The sequence below is a fragment of the Apis mellifera genome, linkage group LG5 (assembly GCF_003254395.2).
Source record: "Apis mellifera strain DH4 linkage group LG5, Amel_HAv3.1, whole genome shotgun sequence".
Taxonomy (NCBI): Eukaryota; Metazoa; Arthropoda; class Insecta; order Hymenoptera; family Apidae; genus Apis; species Apis mellifera.
In genome coordinates, this window is record NC_037642.1 from 2,502,190 (window position 1) to 2,524,724 (window position 22,535).

Consider the following 22,535-nt stretch of genomic DNA (forward strand, 5'->3'; position numbering starts at 1 on the left):
CTCTTTAATCGTTTCACGTTGCATTCCTTTAATCGTTTCCTCCATTCATCGAGCTTAAGACGCGTCTCGCGAGATTAATAAAAGGCTACGACTACGAGAGAAGCGTCTATGAAATATCCACTCGAAAACGTTCAAGCGGCTGCGGAGAGTGTCGACTATTTTGCGAATCTTTCCATCCAGGGACGAAGCCAAGAAACGCGGGTCCTGAATAACGAATGAAAGAGACGTGCCTTCTCCTCTGTGTCGCAATTAATTCTACAACGACAAGAATTTCCGCTGCAAATACACTTTACACACGATGGACTTTTCTCTCTAAACGAAATATACCAGCAGTGCTAACATCCAGACTTTTCTTCATTTTTGGAATGAAAAAAAAATTATTTACTATTCTAATTCACGAGGATTTTACTCTACAATCTTATTTACAATTTTATACTTTAAGTTTTATCCTTAAGAAACTTATTAAATGACAGACTTCAATTATAATTTAATTGATAAATCTTCATCGTCTGCTTTAGCTTCTCGAATCGTTAATATATTAATAGACATTCTCTGCGTTCAATTATCGTGTCGAAAGTATTCGTGGAACAGGAGAAATTCTCTTTTTTCTGTCGATATTTATACGATATTTCTATCTGCCCCGCGTTAGCCGTGGTATAATCGTTCGATGTCAGGGGGATCTGGTTCATCAATCATGAAGAGGCGACTCGCAGATGGCGCGAAAGACGTCCCCGTTATTGACATACCCGGGCTGGAGATATGCGCGTCCCTTTGATCGAAAGATCGACTGCCAATCGACAAGTATGCCGCGTATTCCATAATTTCCCTGGGAAATATTCGTAATACGGGGAAAATGAGATATTCGAGGCGATAAGAGTGTTCAATGAAGCTGGATGTAGGGATGAAATGATAATATTGATGGAAAGTTGAGAAATTCGAGGATAAAACTTTGATTCTGGTTCTCTGGTTGGGATTCAGTGCCTGTGGCGAATTCTGTCTTTGCAATTTGTAAAAGTATTCCCCGTTCTGGGAACAGGGAATAGAAAAAGAAGAAAAAAAGAAAATTTGTAAATAAATAATATAACATGTTTGATATTAAAACTTGATTGTTCTGTAATTTTTTTTGTTTGTTGTTATTAATGATGTTATGATAATAGTTATATCATTGCACATATTTCTGCAATATCTTTTGAGAATATTCCTCTGAAAATATTTGAAATACTTTATCAATAATTACTTATCAATAAAAATACTTGAATAATTTATTGGATAAGATGTGATTGTAATTATTATATTGTTATATTATAAAGTTGTAATTTTGCTAAAATTACTTTTTCCTTTAAATACATTACACAATAAAAATATATTTCATTCGTGTATCTCGTTTTAAGCTAAAAAGTTATGACGAGAACAATAATACATTAAGTATACAATGTCTAAAGAAACAGAATATCTAATTATTTTCTTTATTTACGCTTTTCGCGGAACGCGTCATAAAAATAAAACTTTCCAAAGTTTCCAAAGTTTTTATGCACCAGTCGAAGTTTCAAATGGCCGGACGAAAAACTGAGAAAACGCTTTAATATCCTTTAAAGTGCACCGAATGATCTTTTATTCAACATTCGCGCATTTCATGAAAATTTATTGTACAATTATGGACCAAGTTTACACACTCGACATTCACAGATATCTTTTTTATTAAAATACATTTGATTTAGATATTTCAACCTCCTTAACAATTATCCTACCTTTATTAATAAACTAAATTGTTTAAAATTATTAGAAATGGAAAAATTGCTCAAATGTATACAATGTTCACAATGTTGATACAGAATACAAAAATAGAAGCTTAATTGAGAAATAATTTCAATAATTTATTTTTAAATTTACAAATATGAATTCTGATCAAATTAAACGTGAAATTATCGTTAGCATGTTAATTCAAAGAAAGGGAAACATCGGCGAACGAATCCTTTCCGCGAGAAAGAACGATAATTTTCCCACTTCGTTTCACGATACCACTTTGATAGCGGTCAATGAAAAAGGAAACAAGAGCAATTATCGAGTGAAACGCGAACATTGATCCACCATTTCGTCCATATGTATTATACATAAGTTCGCGTAAATACAGGTTGTTTCAACGTGTCAGTTCGCATAAAAGTGAAATTATCGATAATCAAAGGGTTGTAGTGGTATTACGCGATATCAAAGTCACGAAGAATTGACAACCAATTTTATACAACGCTTTGGAAGCGAACTTTGACGCGAGGCGAACTTTTCTCTCGCGTTATTAAAAAAAAAAAAAAATGTCGCGACGAGAATAAATATATCCCAACTTTCCTTTTTATTTCGATCGTCGAATAAATTTTCACTCTCTTCGTACAGTAATTGTTTGAAAAATAATAATAATTCTTAAAAATTAAAATTCTAAAACTCTCATTGCGTACTCAATCATTAATCCTTTCTTTAATTAATTCACAGATATATATCGACGATGGAAAGAATGAACGAATAATAAAAATAGAATTTTACGTCACAAAGTATCTGGAATTTTCGAAAAATCAATCCGAAATCCATGTCTCATGCATCACCTTTGTCCCCTTCTCCCGTTTCACGCGTCCCAAGATTCGCGAGAACTCGTATAACGGGAATATTGTTCCGTGTGCAACGATATTCACGATATTCCTCGCCACTTCGTAATGGAAAAGACGGCACAGGTCGAGGAGGAAGCGGTGAACTAGTTATCAAGGAAGGTGAACTTGGCTGCGTACCATTCAGAGGCCGACCGGTTAGATTGAAACTGTCAAACTTTACCCCTCGAGTTCCAAGTTTCTTGCCGTGGCTTCCGGCCATGCTGGTGGTCTGTCCGACAGACAGTTTGCGGTGATGTAGAAATTCGTTCTTCGAGTGTATGCTTTTGTTTCCGCTATTATTTACGATCGAAGTTGGCTATGCCAACGGAAGACTTGGAACTTTGGTATCCATATTCGAAAATTTCGATCCGTTTGTTCGAAACGTTGAATCGAGATCGTTTGTTACAATTCGACTCTTTGGAATTAAGTTTCCACCCCAATGAAATTTTCTTTATATTAATTATATTAAAAAAGTTTCAACGATAATAATCTTAATGGGATTAACGATCGAGTGGAAAAATAAGTGATTTAAATATCTGATGAAAGATGATAGAAAAAAGAATTGTTATTACATTCTTTGATGTAACTCTATTTATTATTATTTATATTGTTCTGGCTTTGGTTTCTGAGATATTAATATCAAGAAATGTATCAATTTATTTAATTGCAAAAGATTTTTAACATTTTATATTATCATAGTATTAATTCGTAGCTTTTAATATCATGCCAATTTTATTGAAAACACAACAGAATAGATGGTAAAGTGGCATGAATCCATAAAATGGCTCGCATTATGCGACAGAATCCGGAATCCTTAAATCGTGATTGTGTATCGTGACAGTGGCTGCATTCCCCGTGCTATCGGCGAAACAAGATAACAGATAACCGCAGAGAAACGTGTATTCTCATTTCTCGCGCGATAAACAAAGAGCTCCAAACCTTTAAAAATAGTTCCCTCCACTTTTCTTTTTCGACAAAACACTTTTTACACCATCAAATAATAACTTTTGTTAAAAGCCAATCTATCTATTATTTAATCTCTACGAAATCAAACATTAAACGCGAATCAAACGCGATCGATGAGTATCAATACATAATCAATACGTACGCTTATCGAAAATTAATTCCAGCGAAACAGCCTCGAGCCTAACCTTAAATCGAACGTGATCACCATCCATATATTATAAAAGTTAAAATTCAATAAGAAAATCAAAGAAAACTTGAGAGATAGAACACAAAGAAATATAAAAAAATTATCAATCATCTTCCAAGACTCAGAATCGATCTCGCACGGATCCAACCCTTGACACCCCTTCGCGGCCGTCCATCTTGGCGAGGGGACATAATCGCGTTTCATTTGCCGCGAATGGGATCTTGGAAGTGAGGGAGGCCTATCTATTTCTGGCCGGCTATCCGTTATCTTGTATCGGAGATAGCCGCGCGGGGAATGCATCGCGGCTGCTTGCACGCCAACGATTTAAGGGGTGCGGATGCGGAAGGAGCTATCCCCCCGCATGAATCAGGTCACCAATGCCATGCAGAAACCCGCACTAATGCTCCCGGCAAACTGCACTCCGGTTAATTTCCCCAACGTCCCCCTCGATCGTTCCACCGTTCCTACGTAATCGGCAGCGATCGATGCGTTTAAGGGTTGTTCTTGAATGGGGAGGGAGGGATGACCGTGGCAGGAAGCTCGAATGTTGTGAAACGTCATCCCTCCCTCCCTTATTCTATTCGTGCTTGTGAAAATTATTAAGGGAATTTTAATGAAATTTTGCTGATTTTATGATGGAATAATTAGAATATTATGTATAGTTTGGAATCACAAGCTATTTGTTTGTTCAATTGATTGTAATTTAATAAATGTTATGGACTTCAACTTTACACGTTTAAAAATATGAAAAGAAATATATTATTCTACGATATACTCTTTAAACAATTATATCATAAATGTTTTTTGTGCCTAAATTAGATTTTCATGAAACTTATGAGAGATATTTCTAAAAATATGTATTCTTTTCTACTATCATTAGAGAGTACTCTCTAAAATTGAAAAATGTTTGATTAGAATATCATAGTACAATAGTTTGGAATCACAAGTTATTTGTTTCTTGCTTGTAATTTATTGTAATTGATTGTAATTTAATAAATATTATGGACTTCAACTTTATATATTTAAAAATATGAAAAGAGATGAAACTCATATATATATTCTTTTCTACTATCATCAGAGAATATTCTCTAAAATTGAGAAATGTTTGATTAAATCACGAATCTAATCAGAATCTAATCAACAAGTATTTCCTAAAAATTAATTATTCAAATTTTTAATAATTCAAAGTATCTCTCTTGAAAAGGCAATGAAGAAATTTGACTAGTAAATGAAAAATATCGATCTCATTGGCCATTGCGAATAAAATCGATTCGACGATCACGAATACACGATGGCGTTAAATCGACAAACCGGCGCTGGGCTCCCCCTCTCCTCCCCTCCCCTCCCGTGCCATGTTAACGCGTAAATAATTGCATTACCGACCCTATGGCGCGTAATACACGATGAATGTCGGTGTATACCCAGGACACACTAACGATATTGCTCTCACATCCGTTCGCCGATCTATTTGCTTCGGGACATCAACGCTGGACAACGAAATCGACCCGAGTACGCCGTGTTTCCGCTTTTAACGAGGTTAATACGAGGGTTCGTGGAGATCGTTTAGAGTGTCGATAGGGGGGAAAGTTGATTCTTTCGTAGCCGCATAACGGAGAAACAACGTGAAACATCCCTGTCGTGTTCTTGTTTCAATAACAGGATGGCTTTCTTCCTTCTATTTTTTTTTTTTTTTATTATCTTCGATCTCGGTGAAGCGATTTCAAATATTGTTCGATTATTTATTTATTTATTTTAATAAATAGTTTAAAAGAACTATTTTTTTGTCAATCTCAATTTTTGTCCAATTTGAATTACTTTTAATCGAAAATAGATAAAATATTTTAAATGTAAATGAAAGGAAAGAGGAAATTGTTCTTTTTATTGTGATTTGATAATAAATGATAAACACGTTTTATTATATAATTGTTAGAGATATAAAAATTAGAGATTGTATTGTAAGAATTCAGTAGTAGAAGTCTGTGTATAGTCAGTCTCGTTACGTTTATCCATTCTATGTATTTTGTGTTCTTGAAAGTTTAATAAAAATGTACTTTTTGTTATGTAAAAATGTTATAAATCTATTTGAACGAGATAAATGTAGGAAACGATATATAAAATTTGTATTTAGAGAAAAAATACACGTGATAATATATAATTTTAATATTCCAAACTATATATAAGAATCTTTTTATAGAATAATTAAATTCTTTAAACAATTATATCATAAATATTCTTTTTGCCTAAATTTAAAATCATTACAAATAGAAGTTATTAAGATTTTAATACACTATTTTATATAAAAAATATGTTATAATTTAATATAATTTAATGCAATCATCCAGTAATTTTTCCAAATTCTTACAATCATACAAACAACAGATATTTATAAATCACTTTAAAAGAAATTTCTTTATCTCTCATCGACCAAGAAACAATTCAAAAAACGATGGACGTACGATTTCGATATTCTTCCATTTATGAAATATCATATCTTCAATGTACCATCTTGTTTAATATAGGAATAAAAAGGTTAAACATCGTTAAACGTAGAAAATGAATGTATAAGCCTGTTATGATATAAAATTCCTCGATGTCGATAAAGTCTCCGCCAAGGAGAGCAGATATACACACAATAAAATTTAACGAACCGGCTCGACAATAACACGTATCGACGTGTTTTCAATTGAGAACGCGACATCTATTGGAAAACAGGCTTTCGATCTACACACGGTTGGGAGGGGAGGGCCATCTACTAATATCTCCGTGTGTCTGCTGACAATTCTCCCTCGTTCACGCTCGAACGGGGAAGAATTTTGCGGGGTCCACGAAATTCTAAAGGAATATCGAAGAGATCAAAGAGAAAGTCTGGGGATGCTTTCATTAATATTTCATGAAATATCCCTTGTTTGGCAGTTCGAGCCTCGATGCAACCAATACTCGAGGAACAGAAACCATCTTTGCGTACTGTTGTCAATTTTTTGAACGTGAATCCACTGAATTGTATATATATATATGTGTGTGAGTTTAATTTCGTGTCTAGGAATATTGGAAAAGTTGGAAAGATTGGCTTGTTAAAAAATGATTTGTGATTTTGAAATAAAAATATTTTACAAGAATGGAATTTAAAAATAGTGAAACTAATAAACTTGGATTTGTGTCAATTTTTTGAACGATGAATGAAATATATATTGAATCTGGTTTTCATATTGGGATGGGAAAATTGATTCGCAATATATCTTTGGAAAAATGTATTGAAGTATAAATATTTTAGGTATTAATTGTATAATTTTGGTATTAATCGAGTATTCTGGAATTCTATCAAACCAATCATGGAATTTTATTAAAATGAAAAAATTATAAATTAAATATTGAAGTATAATTATAATTGAGAGAAATCCAAGTAGATATTATAAATTATATGATGATGATGAATAAAATTAATGTCATAGTGTTTATTAATATACTTAAATTAATATATTCTCAGTTTTGATGTATCTTTGCAATGAATATTTTATAGCTTCTATATTCTGATTCAAATCAAATTATTTAAAATTAAACTTAAAGAATGTAATATAGAATATAATAGCAATTAATCATCATCATAATATCATCATGTACTCTTTTAAATGCACGATATATAATTTTTTATAACATGTTATATAATTCATATAATTTTTTTATGGAATATTATTCAAATATTTTCGAGAAACACCATATCTCTTTTTATCGTTTAAAGATTATTAAATTCATTGAGCTGTATTGTACGGAATTACATTAATCCAACAAATAAAAAAGCAAACAAATTGTTAAAAAGATAAATTTACGCGAGAAAAACACGCAAATCCAGAGGAAAATCTCGTTTATGAATCCGGAAAAACTGAACCACTCTTTAAATATCTTTGCAAACTTGTTAAGCGTTACTCCTTCTTCCCCGATATTCATTATTAAAAAGCCTCAATCGAGAAACGATGCGCACAAGAAGCTTATTACTCAGTTTCGGTGCTGAATAAAACATCGAGCAAACGGTAGCACGTGCACGGACGAACGATTTAAAATATTCAATTGAACGTAAAGAGAAAAAGCTCTTCTAAAAGTGAAGAATCGTATAAATTCATGATTTCGATTACTAAATCAATGCGATATAAAATTAGTCAAACGAGTCATTGTTATCATTATAAAATCTATCTTCACGAGAGGTCAATTTTTCTATTTAATCTAAAGATTCGTCTTCTGTTTTTCTATATCTCTAAAACTCTAGCAATTTTTGGACTGTTTTCTTAATTATAACTATATAAAAAAATGTTTATAAACAAATATAGATAAATATTCCAATAATAATAATAATAAATCAATAAATTTTTCATGAATTACTTGGTATATAAAAAATAATTCAAAATTGGAATTATTTTAAGGGAAATATTGTACAACGATGTTATTTCGAAGAAAATATGAAGATAATTCTTGTTAAATCATTCCAAATAAATAGATATTTAAATTTGAAATTTATAAGACATAACACGTGAAAAGCAAATCAGTAAATGTCAGTAGATAAATGATCAGGACGATGATATCTTTTTTTTTTTAAATTTAGCAGATAAATTCACGAAAACCAGACGAATGAATTTTCTTACCTCTTGAACTTTCCTGTGAACGATGATCCTGTGCCATTGATTATCGTCGAACCGGACCCGAACAGGCTTTATGTGCAGATCTAATCTCCCTTTGGCCAAAGTCATGCCTACAGCCACCCCTCCGTCTCTTAGAGATATGGTCAGATAATCATCTCCTTCCCCTGAAATGATACGGGGGGAAAAAAGGAAGGTTACTTTGACGTGAATTAACCGATTTTTTTTTTTTTTTTTTGAATAGATTCGTGATATCGTGAGAAATAGATTAAAAACGTGATTGAAATCTTTCTTGAAATTTTGATTTTTTAAAATTGGAAAGGTGAGCAAAGTACAGAAGCAAGAAAAATTCTTTAAAAAGAATTTGAGAATCTTTGAGATACATTTGGTTAAAATTTTGAAAAATAATTCTAACAATTGTATATGTTACAATTTAATCTAAAACAATGCAAATATATCCGTCATACCTGTTGTGAAATTTCCACGAGACGTGTATAAACAAAGTAATCCATGCAACGATAACAAAATAAATGTTTTTTCTTTTTCATTAATCAAAGGTACAATAAAAATATCTACTTTACCTCAGACCATTCGTGTTCTAATCTAATCTTTTCTTCCTCGATCAAAAAAGAAAAAAAAAAAATATAATTATATACATACGAATCATCCTATGTGATAATGATGACAATCGGTTCGAAAAAGTTACGATTAAACGAGGATGTACATTTCAGAAAGGAACAATTTTTTTACAAAGAAGGACTTCCCTGTTAAAATTTCAAATTTCGCGGACAATCAACCACAAATCATCGGCCAAAAAAAAAAACCATCAAGCGAACTTGCGATAATCCACGCGGAGATAAATGATAATCGCTCTCCAAACAACTCTCCCCCGATCTCTGATCTCTCATTACACGTAACTTCGTTAAATCTGGCAAAGGGCAAAGGTCGCGAATGAGATTATAATTCGCGTTAATCCCCTGTAAATGTAAGATACACAGGTTCGAACGTGGATTTAATCCCCTTCCCGGTGCATAATTATACGGCAGGAATTTCCGCCCCCGAAAATAATAAAAATAAAGTGTCGTTTGTCGCGTCTTAATCCCTCGGCTCGTAACGAGGCTCTCGCCGATATACCGGTATAATCCGCGGGCTTTTCAGTTCGTTCGCCACGATAATTATTAACGACTAACTCTCTCATCCCTCTCTCTCTCTCTCTCTTTTGACCATGGATAACCATGGCAAACCGGAAACGAAAAAAGGGTAACGAAACTAATGGTAAGCGGATACAAACGATTTATTACGCGTCGTTTCGATGTTCTAATCCAGTACGAGGTCGATTGCCAGAGAAATCGTCGGAAAAGTGGCTGATGAAGCTTTTTTCCTTTTTTTTCTTTCTTTCTTTCTTTTTTTTCATCCCCCCCTTTTCGCTCGCGCGTCCTTTGGAACGCGTGGATTGTTGGCCGGGATTGGAAAATGGTATTACCACCGTTTGTTTTGCTGCGGTTGATGTTAATACTGTTTTATTATTATTGCGCGTGGGGATATTTGTAACCTGTGTAAAATAGACGGTATAAATTTTATCAATTTATCCCGAAGCTTTGTGCTCGATATTGGTTTACTCCATGTTCTCATATCGTTTGGGCTTTTGTTATAGCGGAGGGGGAAGGGAGGAGGGGAGTATGGATTTTATTTGCCGATTCTGGATTTCTGCAATTCGTCCATTATTAACCGTTGTAGAAACGAAATGTTGGAACGAACGTTGTGAACACTTGGACAGCGTTTGGATTAAGGGAATAATGAAATAAAAATGTTACAACTATATTTCGAATCATTTGAACATTTGTATCGTAATATTTTATATATTTTATGCAGTTGGTTAGTCAATCTCGATGGGAAACTTTGGTAAAACGAATTGGAATGGAAATGTCTTGATTAAACAATTATATGCAAGGTTCGATTTCAAAAACGGATATGGCAATAATTTAATTGTAAGACACATGTCGATGTAATAACATTACGAATAAATCAAATATTCGTCACGCGTTTGTATTATTGGAACAATTAATATTCGTTATTTGTGTTGCACGATGTAGAAATTAATATTACCATTTTGTAATTTGGGTATAAACATTACGAGAGTTATATTTATTAAACAATTTATCAAAAATTTTCGCGGGAAAATTAAATTTGCGATAGTTTACGATTGAATATTACGATAAGATTAACAAGTATTTTGTTGTATTATTAACAATTACGCGTATTGTTATATTTATTACATTCATTGAAAAGAATATTCAAATATTCCGTCAATTATAATATTGTAAATATACAACGTGACTTTGTTGTTCTACAGAATTATTGTATCATCTTCAAAAAAAAAAAAATATGTCACACATTTTTAGAATTCCACTTCACCAAGCATCTTGTAACCACTTCTAAAAGTCTCTTTTTTACTACGGTATTTGCATTTAGACCGCACGCTAATTATTCCGAAGTTAAGGCATGTAAAAAATGCAGACTGCACCGTAGACTTAATTGCACCCGGCAATTTGCATATGCCTAACTGTATGACGCGTGCATCGTCCTTTTTAATTGTGTCAAAACAAGCATTTTTGTCTAGGATCCTAAATTTTTGAAAACGAGATATTTCGAGAATAATAAAAATAATCGAATTTCGTTGTATTTAATTTTAAATTTTAACTTTGAGTTAAAATATTATAGCATGTAGATAAATTATAATAATTTGGATTATAAGTAATCATTTTCTTTGTGAAATTTATAAATTTCAGAGAAGAAATTTGCAATTGGAGAATAAAAATTTTCATACGAAATTTTATTTTATAAAGATATCGTCTCTAGAAGACTTAATAAATATGAAAAACATGCAATTAGAATAATGCACTTGAATCGAAATGATGAGTAAAATTTCTTTTCAAATGAATGAAATATTATTATTATCTATATTGAATAATTTTATTATATTGATAAAATAATATTTCGTGTTTGAAAATGATCGTGTCTTGTAAAATAAAATCAAATATAAAAATATTCAATTTAATTTTTATATTTTAAATAATAAACATACATTTTTTTCACTTAAATACAAGTACAACTTGATGTAAAACCATCATTTCATGTTAAAATATTTTATGAAATTGTACATGTTTATTGTGACTATTTTATTATTTTATATCCATTACATTTTTCTATTTATTTTTATAAATAAATAAAAGAAATTATACATGTATATTATACAGGATAATAGGATTGCCTTTTTTGTTAAATATAAATAAATCTTTATTCGCCATGTCATCCATTATTGTTGTCAATAAAAATCTGAATATTTCAATACTAAATTGAATAAGTGAGTTCCCCATATTGGGGAAACTGAAAATTAAAAAAACATAGATAACAGAATTTCAAAGTATTCGAAATTGGATGTTGGATACAGTAGAATGAAAATAAAATATTTGAATAAACAAACCGATACAGGAATTTGATTTAATTTCATTTGCAAAAATAATATTTTGTATTTATTCTTTACAATTCTCTTTTAACATGCACATAGCTTGAAAATTTTGTAAAACTTTATATTGAACTTCAAAAATAATTGAAACCTTTAACATGGTTACAATTTTCTTTATTTTGTACACAACATTGGAAAGCTATAAAGCTATAAACAATGTAAATTAAATTATTGTTATGCAACTATGTATAAATTATTATTTATTATTATTTATATCATTATCAGTTATAAATTTCGGTATAAAAGTTAAAAATTGTGTTCAAATGAGAAAGAAAGTGATTATAAATATCTTAGAAGAAAGTGAAAATCGTAAAAGTGTAAAAAAAGCATGTAAAATTTGTCGATTAAATGATTATCGAAGGAAATTCGAAATTGAGATGAAGCAATGGAACAGAAACCGTTGGTATGAAACATTTACAGCTAATAAAATAGAAACTTTTAATTACCGGTTGGGCAGGAAGCGCGATTACGTCCATTGGCTGTTTGAAAAGAAAAGCGTTCATAAATATATAATTTTAGAAACACTTTGTTTTATGAAGTATGAATGAGGATGAATCTAAACACTGAAAACTGCTCTCTAAGAAATGCATGAAAATAAAGAAAAATTAATTTCTATCAGCCTATTTATAATATTCTTTTTGTCATATAATTTCACATCTCTCTCCTTTTCCTCTCAGTTGATTTTATTTCAAACATTGCAATGTTGCAATGTTCTCAGAATAAAATGTTTACTGGTGCACTGGAACCAAATTGTATATTGCCTGCGTTTGTAAAATTGAAAATTATTGTTTCTAGAAAAGTTGTGTGTATTAAGGGATCACGTATTTTAAGTCTGACTTCCTGCCAGAAGATCTTTACCTGTGTAACTTACTTAAAAAATACTATATGGTAAACAATATGATAAAAAAGATTTTAAGAGAATCTCATAAAGAAATTTTTAATTAAAACAACAATATTAAATAAAATTTTCAAATTTTTTAGAAATCCAAGCTATATCTTATTTTTTATAGTTTATTTCAGAAAGCAAAAATTTAAAACCAAGTATCATCTAGCGTTAAAATTTTAGCAAACAATGCAATCAGAACAATTACAATTATTTTTGTCACAATAATTTTCAAATAACAATCATTTATCTATCTTCCCTTCATTATTCCATTCCCATGTACTCTAATCCAAAAACAAAATGAAATTATACACTTTTCATCTCTCTCCCTCCTCTCTCTTTCTCTCTCTCAAAACAAATCCGATAAAAATCGCCATTTGAAAATCCTCCTACGTGCGCTCTCTATATAATCCAACCCCGCGTGGATAAATTAGTCGAACAAGACATCCCTTAGCCACAGATTAATACAAAAGATATTAAACAGAAGTAGAATTGGCTGATAAGTATCTCGAGGATACATCTGCTATCTGGTGCAGCCGCATCGCAATGGAAACAGGATGAGGAGGGGAGGGAGAGGGTAGGAGGAGGCTGCGGCACCGTGAACTCGAAAACCTGTACACACGTACACACGCAACCACTTTCCGCAATGCTGTAACACACGCATCCACACACACAGATTCACGTGCACACCTATACACAGATGAATTCGTCCATGCACAGGGCACGTTCTACTTTCGCCACGGCGCATCTCCACCGAACTCTCCGCAGTATCCGGCCCCAGCACGCTCATTTGTTCTCTCAGATAAGCTATACCGATGGTCAACCAGGTTTAAATTATGCACATTTTTGTCCAAGCCGATGTCCAGGCAAGAGTTTCGAGATGTTTAGAGATCAAAAGGAATGCCTGAGACGTCTTGGAGAGGATGGAAAGGGGGGAGGAGAGGAATAATCCGTGGTGAATTGTTATCCACGATTTAATCCGTTCAACGAGTCGAACTTGGCAGAATGTTTGGTAATGTTTGGAATTGATATCGTCGGTTTGATATCGAATGAAATAAATATCCAAATAAACTTTTAATTGAGATACACGTTGCGGATAACACTTGGAAGATAAATCGCATTAAATCCTCTTGTCGAATGAATTTGGACAATTTAAGATTCTTTTGTATTTCAAGTATTTCCAATTTAAAACAATGCGCTATAATATATCGAGGATTCGTTATGATTCACTTTTCAGTTTCAGTGATATAGGAATATTTCTATGTAAACCTGTGATATCTCGTAACGCCACTTCAAATGCTCCATCGAGTCGCATAAATTCTCGACGAGAGCACTTCTTCGTTTCTTTCATGCGAGCACCGTGCTCGTCCCTCCCACTTTTACTATTTTTCGTCTGTCCTACTTGCGTTACTCTCATCTCTTGCGTTCCACCAAGCTTCGCCAATTTAAGCTCGTGACCTCGTCGCGGCTATTCCCCCGCATTGTTTCACGTTCGTTAAATTATGCGTTGAAATTACTTCTCCAATTTCTGGATATTTTTTTTTTTGGTTGTATATCTTACTCTTCGTATGGGGACGAATAAATCTTTAATAACTTTTAGATTTCTAATTATTTGAATGTCTAAGTTAGGCAAATATAAATATAACGTGAGTTAAAACGATACGATATTTATATTTGTAATTTTTCATTTAATCCGTATAGGGATATAGAGAGGAATTAAAAAATTTTATATTTGTAATAAATATAAATATAAAGAAGATTTAACAGGGAATGAAAAAAATTGTATGTAGAGAGATATGAAATTATCTCATCAATGGAATAATTTGTTCAAGAAGTAACGTGGACAAAAACAGTAAATTAAATTTTCATTTTCATCATTTCCTTGCGTGTATTAAATTTTTCGTTTCCCTCCGAATAAAATTTTAATCATACGTAGCTTTTTAAAAAAACTCAATATGTTGAAGAGAAATAAATTTCAGATTTTCAACGTATTTTTATCAACGATTAATTAGTTTCAGATACTCAGATTTATCAATTTTAGAAATACCGAAAATATGCAGTTGTAATTTCATTTGAAACAATTTATTAAATAGAAATTATTTAATGAATTAGTGAAAAGAAAATTAAACTAAACAGTTTAAATATAATTATAATAAACTACAGCTAATATTAATTTGAAAAAAAAATAGATTTTCTCAAAAATTTGGAATAAAACCATTTCGAATACTTATGTCACAGAAAAAAAAATAATAAACACGTGTCATATTATAAATATATAATCACACACGAATTCTAAAAATAATAAAATCTAACAAACTTCGAACATACGAGCAATAAAAATTCTATCAACAGGAAATAATCTCGTTAATCTATCCTAAAAACCTCGCTCTCTTAATACCCCTATATTTCTCTAATTCCTTCCCCATCCATCAAACCGCGAAATACCGATACCAATCTCACCCCCTCCCTCCCCCTTAACTAAGAAAACATATCATACTCGTAACATATCGCCCAATCCTCCAAAGCAACTGCTCGAAGCTCGATAATCGGGGTTACTGTATCGACACCAACAACCGGTGTAAAAGTAGGCAGAGCAGCATCAGGCTCGACCCTAATTGCAATTATCGTCGTCCACTACTTCTTCCAATTCTCCGATGCCCGCGATTATCCGCTGCTATTTACAGAAACGGAGGTAAAGAGGGATGGGGTGGGAGGGGGTTGGAAGATCACGGTGTGAGATATTGGATTGGCCATATCCACAGGAACGAAATCCAACCGAGGCGGAGGGGTGGCATGATATGTTATCGGAAAGGGGGAGGATTCCTTTGGGGAATTTTGACGTCAATAAGAAGCCAACTTACGGTTCCGTAATTATCGGGACTGAAAGCCGTGATATTAGCCGCGAGATCTATGTGACATTGGCGAGATCCTTCTTGGTTCTTGTCGTGGATCATCCCCCCTTTGTGAGGGAAGATAAATCGGTTTGTACGGTTGTGTCTTTGGAAACGTTGTTGTCGAATACAATGGCGGAGTCGAGAATTGAATTCCAGGGGATGAAGAAAGAGAAATGGAATAATTTGTTATTATTTGAAAATCGGGTTGCGATTGAAGATGTTCGAATGGAAGAAAGTGGTTAATCTGTTTGTCTTTGGAAATTATTGATCACAATGGTGGATTATATTTATCGAAGAGGTGAGTTAGGTTATTAGAATGGGTAATTCTAAGAATGAGAAAAGAGAAAAAATAGTTTGTGATTGTAGAATCTATTGTGATTGGTGTCTGTTCGAAGTGAAAGAGAGGAAATATTGTTGATTATAATCTATCATAAACAGAGTTGGGTTTTCGAAATCAATTTGTAAAATTGTGATGATTAATCAGACTAATTAGATTTGTACTGTGTTTGTTGTTATAATTAATTAGTTTAGAAAAGAATTTTTGTAAATTTCGAAACGAAAATAATCCAAAAGAAATTTGTAAAATAAAATGAATTATGTATAGCGTATAATCTTTTTCTGTCATCTAATCAAATCCCTCTAATCAAATTAATGATTATTAATAAGAAGATTTTAAAACAATTTGAAATAAACAGATTTAATAAATTATTATTTAATAGAAAATTCTTAAATAATACAGGATTATTAGTTTTTCAAATTTTAGAAAATAAACCATTCGCAATTTGATTTCTATTGGAGTCAATAGAAATCAAAATTTCTTATTGAATTTAATAGAATGTAAGATAACAAAATGTTTTTTCGGTGAATGAGCAATATTATAATTACAAATTTGATTACTCGCTTTCCATAATTTTCATCGCATGAATAAATTCATATAATAATACGATCACACGGAAATAAACGGAAATGAATTGAACTTATTAAGAGAAAATTATGTACAGGTAGAACTAATGTGTGTGAATAATAAAAATGAATAAAAAATAACGGAACGATATATAACAAAAAGAGTAAACAAATTTTCTTAACCGAATTATTAAAAATTAAAAATATTTCTTTTTCTCCTTTTGAGAAAAGAATTGATCGATACAGTTTTTTCAACCATACAATCCTCTTTCACGTCGACGAGACGTTTAAAAAATTTAACTTCCTCCTCGAGAACATAATTCGTCACAGACGGGGCATCTACAAGTTTGAAGCAATTTACAACGAAGCATGAAGCTAGGGACATTTACTTTCTTTTTTTCTCTTTATTTCTAGTGCCTTCTGAGAGCTAGTAAGAAGCAGTGACTGCAATGCGAATATTTCGTCAGTTCCATGTATATTTAATTCATGTGAGAGCCGCAAGAGGTTTCGACAGAGAGGGAACGAAATTCACAGGATGTGTTTAAAATTTAGAGGGATTTCATAAAACGACTTTACCTATCAAAGGTTAGTTCATCAATCCATTTGAGAATCTTCTTGAGAATGCTTAATCTTGATTTCGCGTTTGTAAATGTGATTGTAAGTATAGCCATTATAAGATTCAAATAATCTCTCATCTTGATTCAATCACATTGTTAAAATCAAAATATCTTGTATGATATTATTTATAGGAATATTATTATAGAAATAACATATGGAAATAATGTTTTCAGAAGTATACAATTACAAAAAAAAATTTATTGAAGAGGATTTGTTGAAACCTTTCTTTTATCCTGCAGTATTTAAAATTGAATATCATTCAAATGATCAAAATATTCTATATCTATTGTATTTATTGCAAATTTCCAAATGATATTGATATTGATATTGATAATGATCTATTCTTTTGATATGATTCTTTTGAGTTATATTTCAATCAAATTTTTGCAATATTTATTTATTTAAAGATTACATTTTCCTAATCTACTCTACCAATTATAAAACTCTAATCTAGATAAATTTTCAACAAAAAATTCTTCTTTAAAATTAGCAATCTAAAAGCAATCTAAAATTTTTTAAATGTTGCTACTTCTTATGATACTTAAACAATTTTTTAAAAAAACTAAATGAAATTTTAAATAATATAAGTATTTCTATTGATTTTAAATAAAAACAAATGCTAAAATACTATTTATTTTAATGCTTGTCTCATATATCTATAGATAATAGAATAAAAAAGATGAAAATATTACTACATTTTATAAGAAATACCATGGATCAAACAATATAAGCTCTAATGAACTCTATATTGAAGTTCGATGAAAATTTTCTATATAAAATACATTTATATATATAAAATGGAAATATTTTCTTGTTGATGTATAATTTAATCTAATGAACTTGATGTTTGAACGAAATAAAAATTATTGAATATTGTCCAAGTAAATTTATCAGAATAACTTACCGGAATAAAATAAAAGGCCATTCGGTTGTTTTGTTTTAAATTGCAAATTAACGGTTTCCTGTGTGCTCAAAATTGGATCTCCTTTGCTCAAATCTATCGTGAGATACTCCGTTCCTTTGAAAGAAGCTTCGGAAGGCGCTTTATCTGTAACAAAACGAGTTGTGCACGGTTAAATGAAATATTTTAATTATATTGGTGGAGAAAAATTATAAATGCAAAGTGCAGAACAAATGTATGTGATATGATAATATCTTAAAAGATCAGATCACATAGAAAAATATAGTGAGGATTAGAAACGAGATTAGAAATAATTAATAAAACAAATATAGTGAGGATAGTAATTGGAAAATTGCAATGCATATTGTCAAAGATTTGTTGCATTTACATTTAGCAATAGGTTAAATGTATGTATTTTACATGATTAATATGCTAAAAATAAAAAAAATAATTTATAACATTTAGATGACATTATACATAATTTCTTTATATGATTATATGATATTTTTTTTAAATTATATTTATTAATTTATAATTTACTATGAATATTATTTATATATTTATTATTTATTTAAAAGAACTATTATATATTCTTTAAAAAATGAAGAAAAAGAAATTTATTTAGTGAAACTTAATTAAATTGATAGAATTGAATAATATACAATGCTTTAAAAAACTTGTTGTATTATTTTAAAAAAGAACATTGCTAATTACAATTAAATATTTATTGTATGAACATAAGAGAATTTGTTTCAGAGAAAAATAATTTTAATTGAAAAATATAATTATGTTATTGTTTTCATCTAGATCAAATAACTTTATAATTATAATAAATTAAAAATAATTCAAAACCATTTAATACATAATTTTATAAAATGTAACGCAATGTTATCGTATTCTATTTAAAAGTAAAAAAAAAAAGGAAATGTTAAATTTCTGAACACATGAAAGTTCCATTAAGAAAGTAATCCAATTTTATGGATTATGCTTGTACCTAGAATTTCTACCATGGTAACTGATTAAATTTTATCCTCAACGACTGAGAAGTTTCTTTTTTTTTTTTTTTCGTAATAATGAACATTCTACTGAATAATTTAAACGTAATTTAAAACAATACTTTCTATATTTCTTATGTAAAATTGAAAAGAGAAGCAAATATTGAATTTAAAAATGTATGCATGGTTTATTTAAAAGAAATACAAATTATAATTATTGGAAATGTTTATTTCGAATAATTAATATCATTAGAAGGTGATAATAGAGAATAAAAATTATTTTAAATGACAAATTAATAAAATATATTTATATTTCTATAATTATATTATTCAAATAAATACTATTCAATACTAAATAACAAATATTAAGTAATTTATAGTATAATCAAATATCAATAAATCAAAAATAAAATAAAAAACTTTATTTAAATAATTATTTAAGTAAAAATTTATTTCAATAAGGAAAATTCTGATTAAAACAAATTGTAGATTTATTTGTACGCATAAGATACATAAGATAAAATAACTTTTATATACATTATCTCTGATATAAATATTACAGAGCAGTTTTGTATTTTGAATAATAATAATCCTGATCTTGATGATTGTTAGTATGCAATCTACTGGAGAATTGTGGATAAACTAGAATTCCTAATCCCTGATTTTAAGTTTAAAGTGTATATTTCTTTCCTTTATCAAACATTAGCTGCTTTACTACTTATGTAAAAGATATCACGTCACAGATAAAATCCATATTAAGATATAAACCTATGATTGATTCTGGCATTATATAATTTATGACAACTGTCCTTATACTTGTACCATATACGATGAATATCAAATAGCAACCTCGAAAGTCTTCATCTAAATACAAATTCAGGTAATCCTCTGCCCTGACTTCTATTATCCTATCATCTAAGACTCAAATCTGGAAGGAAGCCTTACTGATGAATCTAGCAGGCTCCAAGCGGAACGTACTTCCTCTTCCTTTCATTACAAGGATATTATATTCCTTATTGGTGGACATGCATTTTGGAGGTTAAGGTAGACTCGATATTTTAGAAGATGATTTATGAGCATAGTTAAGACTTTAATCACGGAAGCAACTCTTATTAACGATAATAACACAATACCCAGTGTAATACAACTTGCATACATATTCCAGATACGTTTATAATATTAGAAATCTCCTTCCTTGTAATCGATTATTCGTGAAATTTTATATTTTTTTCTTTTTCTGAAAGAGATACTCAATTTTTATTGAGTTTAATAAAATAATGAATGATTCCATGTAATAAATACATATAGAAATATTTATTTATAACAATATTTAGAAATTATTCAAGTTTATCCTCTTTGACTCGCTATTTAAAAATTTTAACCAGATCAACATCAATGTAATTATTATTAGAAATATATAGATTTTTACCATACTGTTAAACATCAATACTGATCGATTAAAATTGCCATGCAGATTAAAATTCATCGACTCCCAACGATTATTTCCATAATTTTTATCGCCAATAATCCAACAAAGATAAATTTCATCCCTTTACTCAATTTTCAATCGAAACATCCCTCACCAAGGGATGATATCTTAAACGCCATAAAGACACCCCCTTTTCTCGAGATCCACAAAGGGGCAACGAAGATGGATCCGTTTCAAGTTGAGCTTAATTAAAAGCAACAAGGGCGCGCTTCTTCCCTTATTCCTCCTTTTTTATTCCTCTCCCCAATAGCTCGAGCTTTTTAATTCAGTCTCAAGACATCTGATCTCGCCTACGTAGCCGCGAATACGCGTCCTTGCGAGATCTCTCCCCTCTTCTTTCTCTCTTTCATTATTTTCCATCTTGCCATTGTGATGGCGCGGCCAAACAAAAGTGCACCGACGCAAGGCCAGACCAAAAAGGTCGCAAGACGGGCTTTTAATGACCCTGGCTTAGCGCCAAATCGCGTCTCTTCAGGCTTGAATGCACCGAGCCACCGATTGAAATGTTCATTACCACCGCAAATCATCCTCTATGGGATGCGGCTCATCCAGGAATGCAATGGGATACGTATGATTTACAATTAGTTGAGCAACATTCCAGGAGTTATGGAAAATTTGTGCCTCGATACAGAAATATTTGTTGCCAATCTTTTATTACAATTTTTTTTCTTTAAAAGTTATAGATAGCTTAAGAAGAACTGTTTCTTATCCTCATTTTGATTGATGATTTTATGATTTCACTCTGCTTTGTGAGAATTTTTGATTTTTAAATAATAGTTGTATTTATTAAGAGTTATTATCTGCTACATTTATCGATATAAAATTCAATGTATAAAGCTATTCTTTCTATTTATATGTTCTTGGAGAACTTCTCCCCTCGTTTCGAAATTCTTCACTAAAGCCCATGCACCACGTCAGAAATACACCTCCTCCATCCGAAGTATTCCACTTAATAGCACGACATTGTTCACTTGCACGTTCCTTGACCCTGCTCGTTTCAATCTCCACGAGAGGGTGGCTCGCACGAGTATCAAGAGGATCGTCGAGCTGTTTGCGATTGTCTACCTACCGAAGAAAGACACTTTCACGGATGGGGAAGCTTGGCGGAAGATCGCCATCCCCCACGGCTTCCTGTCCTCTGCCTTCACAACGAAGAAACGTGGACACGATTTTTCTCCTCTTTTATCGTCGAAAAGAAGGAGACACGCGTGGAAGTGTCATTAGCCACGTCGAAGGATAAAATCCTCGAGGATCCTCTTCTCTCTCTCTGTCTCTCTCTCGTTTTTAACCGTTATTCACGAAAGAAAAGTGGCGAGAGGGTAAATGAAACGACGCCTGGGATCTAATCCTGTTAAACGAAAACGGTTTGCATCGGCTTCGTTGAACGGGTGGAGAGGTTGTCGGGAGGAAAAAAGGAAGGCGCTTTGATGTCGCCCCGATGCGACCTCGCTTCTCCTTTTGTTTGGATTTTTCGTGGAGAGAATAGTGGATAAGTTTGAGGTCGATTTCTTGGCCTTTTTTTTTTTTTAGCCAACTCCTCGAGCGTTTTAACGGAAAGATAATAATCTCGGTTTGTTTTAAAAATGTGAATTGTTTGTATTTCAATGCGATTATTGCTTCTTCTTTTTTCTTGGAGCAAAATGATGTAATGTCGAAGAATTTAATGAATTGTTATATTAATGTAAATGAAAATTCATTGAGGCAATTTTTGGAAAATATTATTTCATATTAATTTTTTTCTTACGTGATGATCCAATCCTCCTCCAAATTTTAATAAATAAGAATAAATCAATCTGTATTTTACTGAATCATGAATATATCAAAACTAGTTCGTGATAAGCTGTGATTATTAGAATAAACATTTCTATTATTATTTGAAACGATAACATTTGTCACAATTTAAATGATTTATTCA

At 31.2% G+C, this 22,535-nt stretch overlaps 1 protein-coding gene across 1 annotated transcript in view; it reads right to left on the reverse strand.

Annotated features, from left to right (window-relative positions):
- Positions 1-22,535, reverse strand: part of Nrx-1 (neurexin 1) — a gene marked incomplete at its 3' end in the record, with an annotated part of 337,998 nt that overhangs the window by 152,906 nt on the left and 162,557 nt on the right. The window contains 2 exon segments of the mRNA NM_001145740.1: positions 8,418-8,578; positions 18,140-18,283. Of these exon segments, the coding sequence (NP_001139212.1) occupies positions 8,418-8,578; positions 18,140-18,283 (305 nt within the window).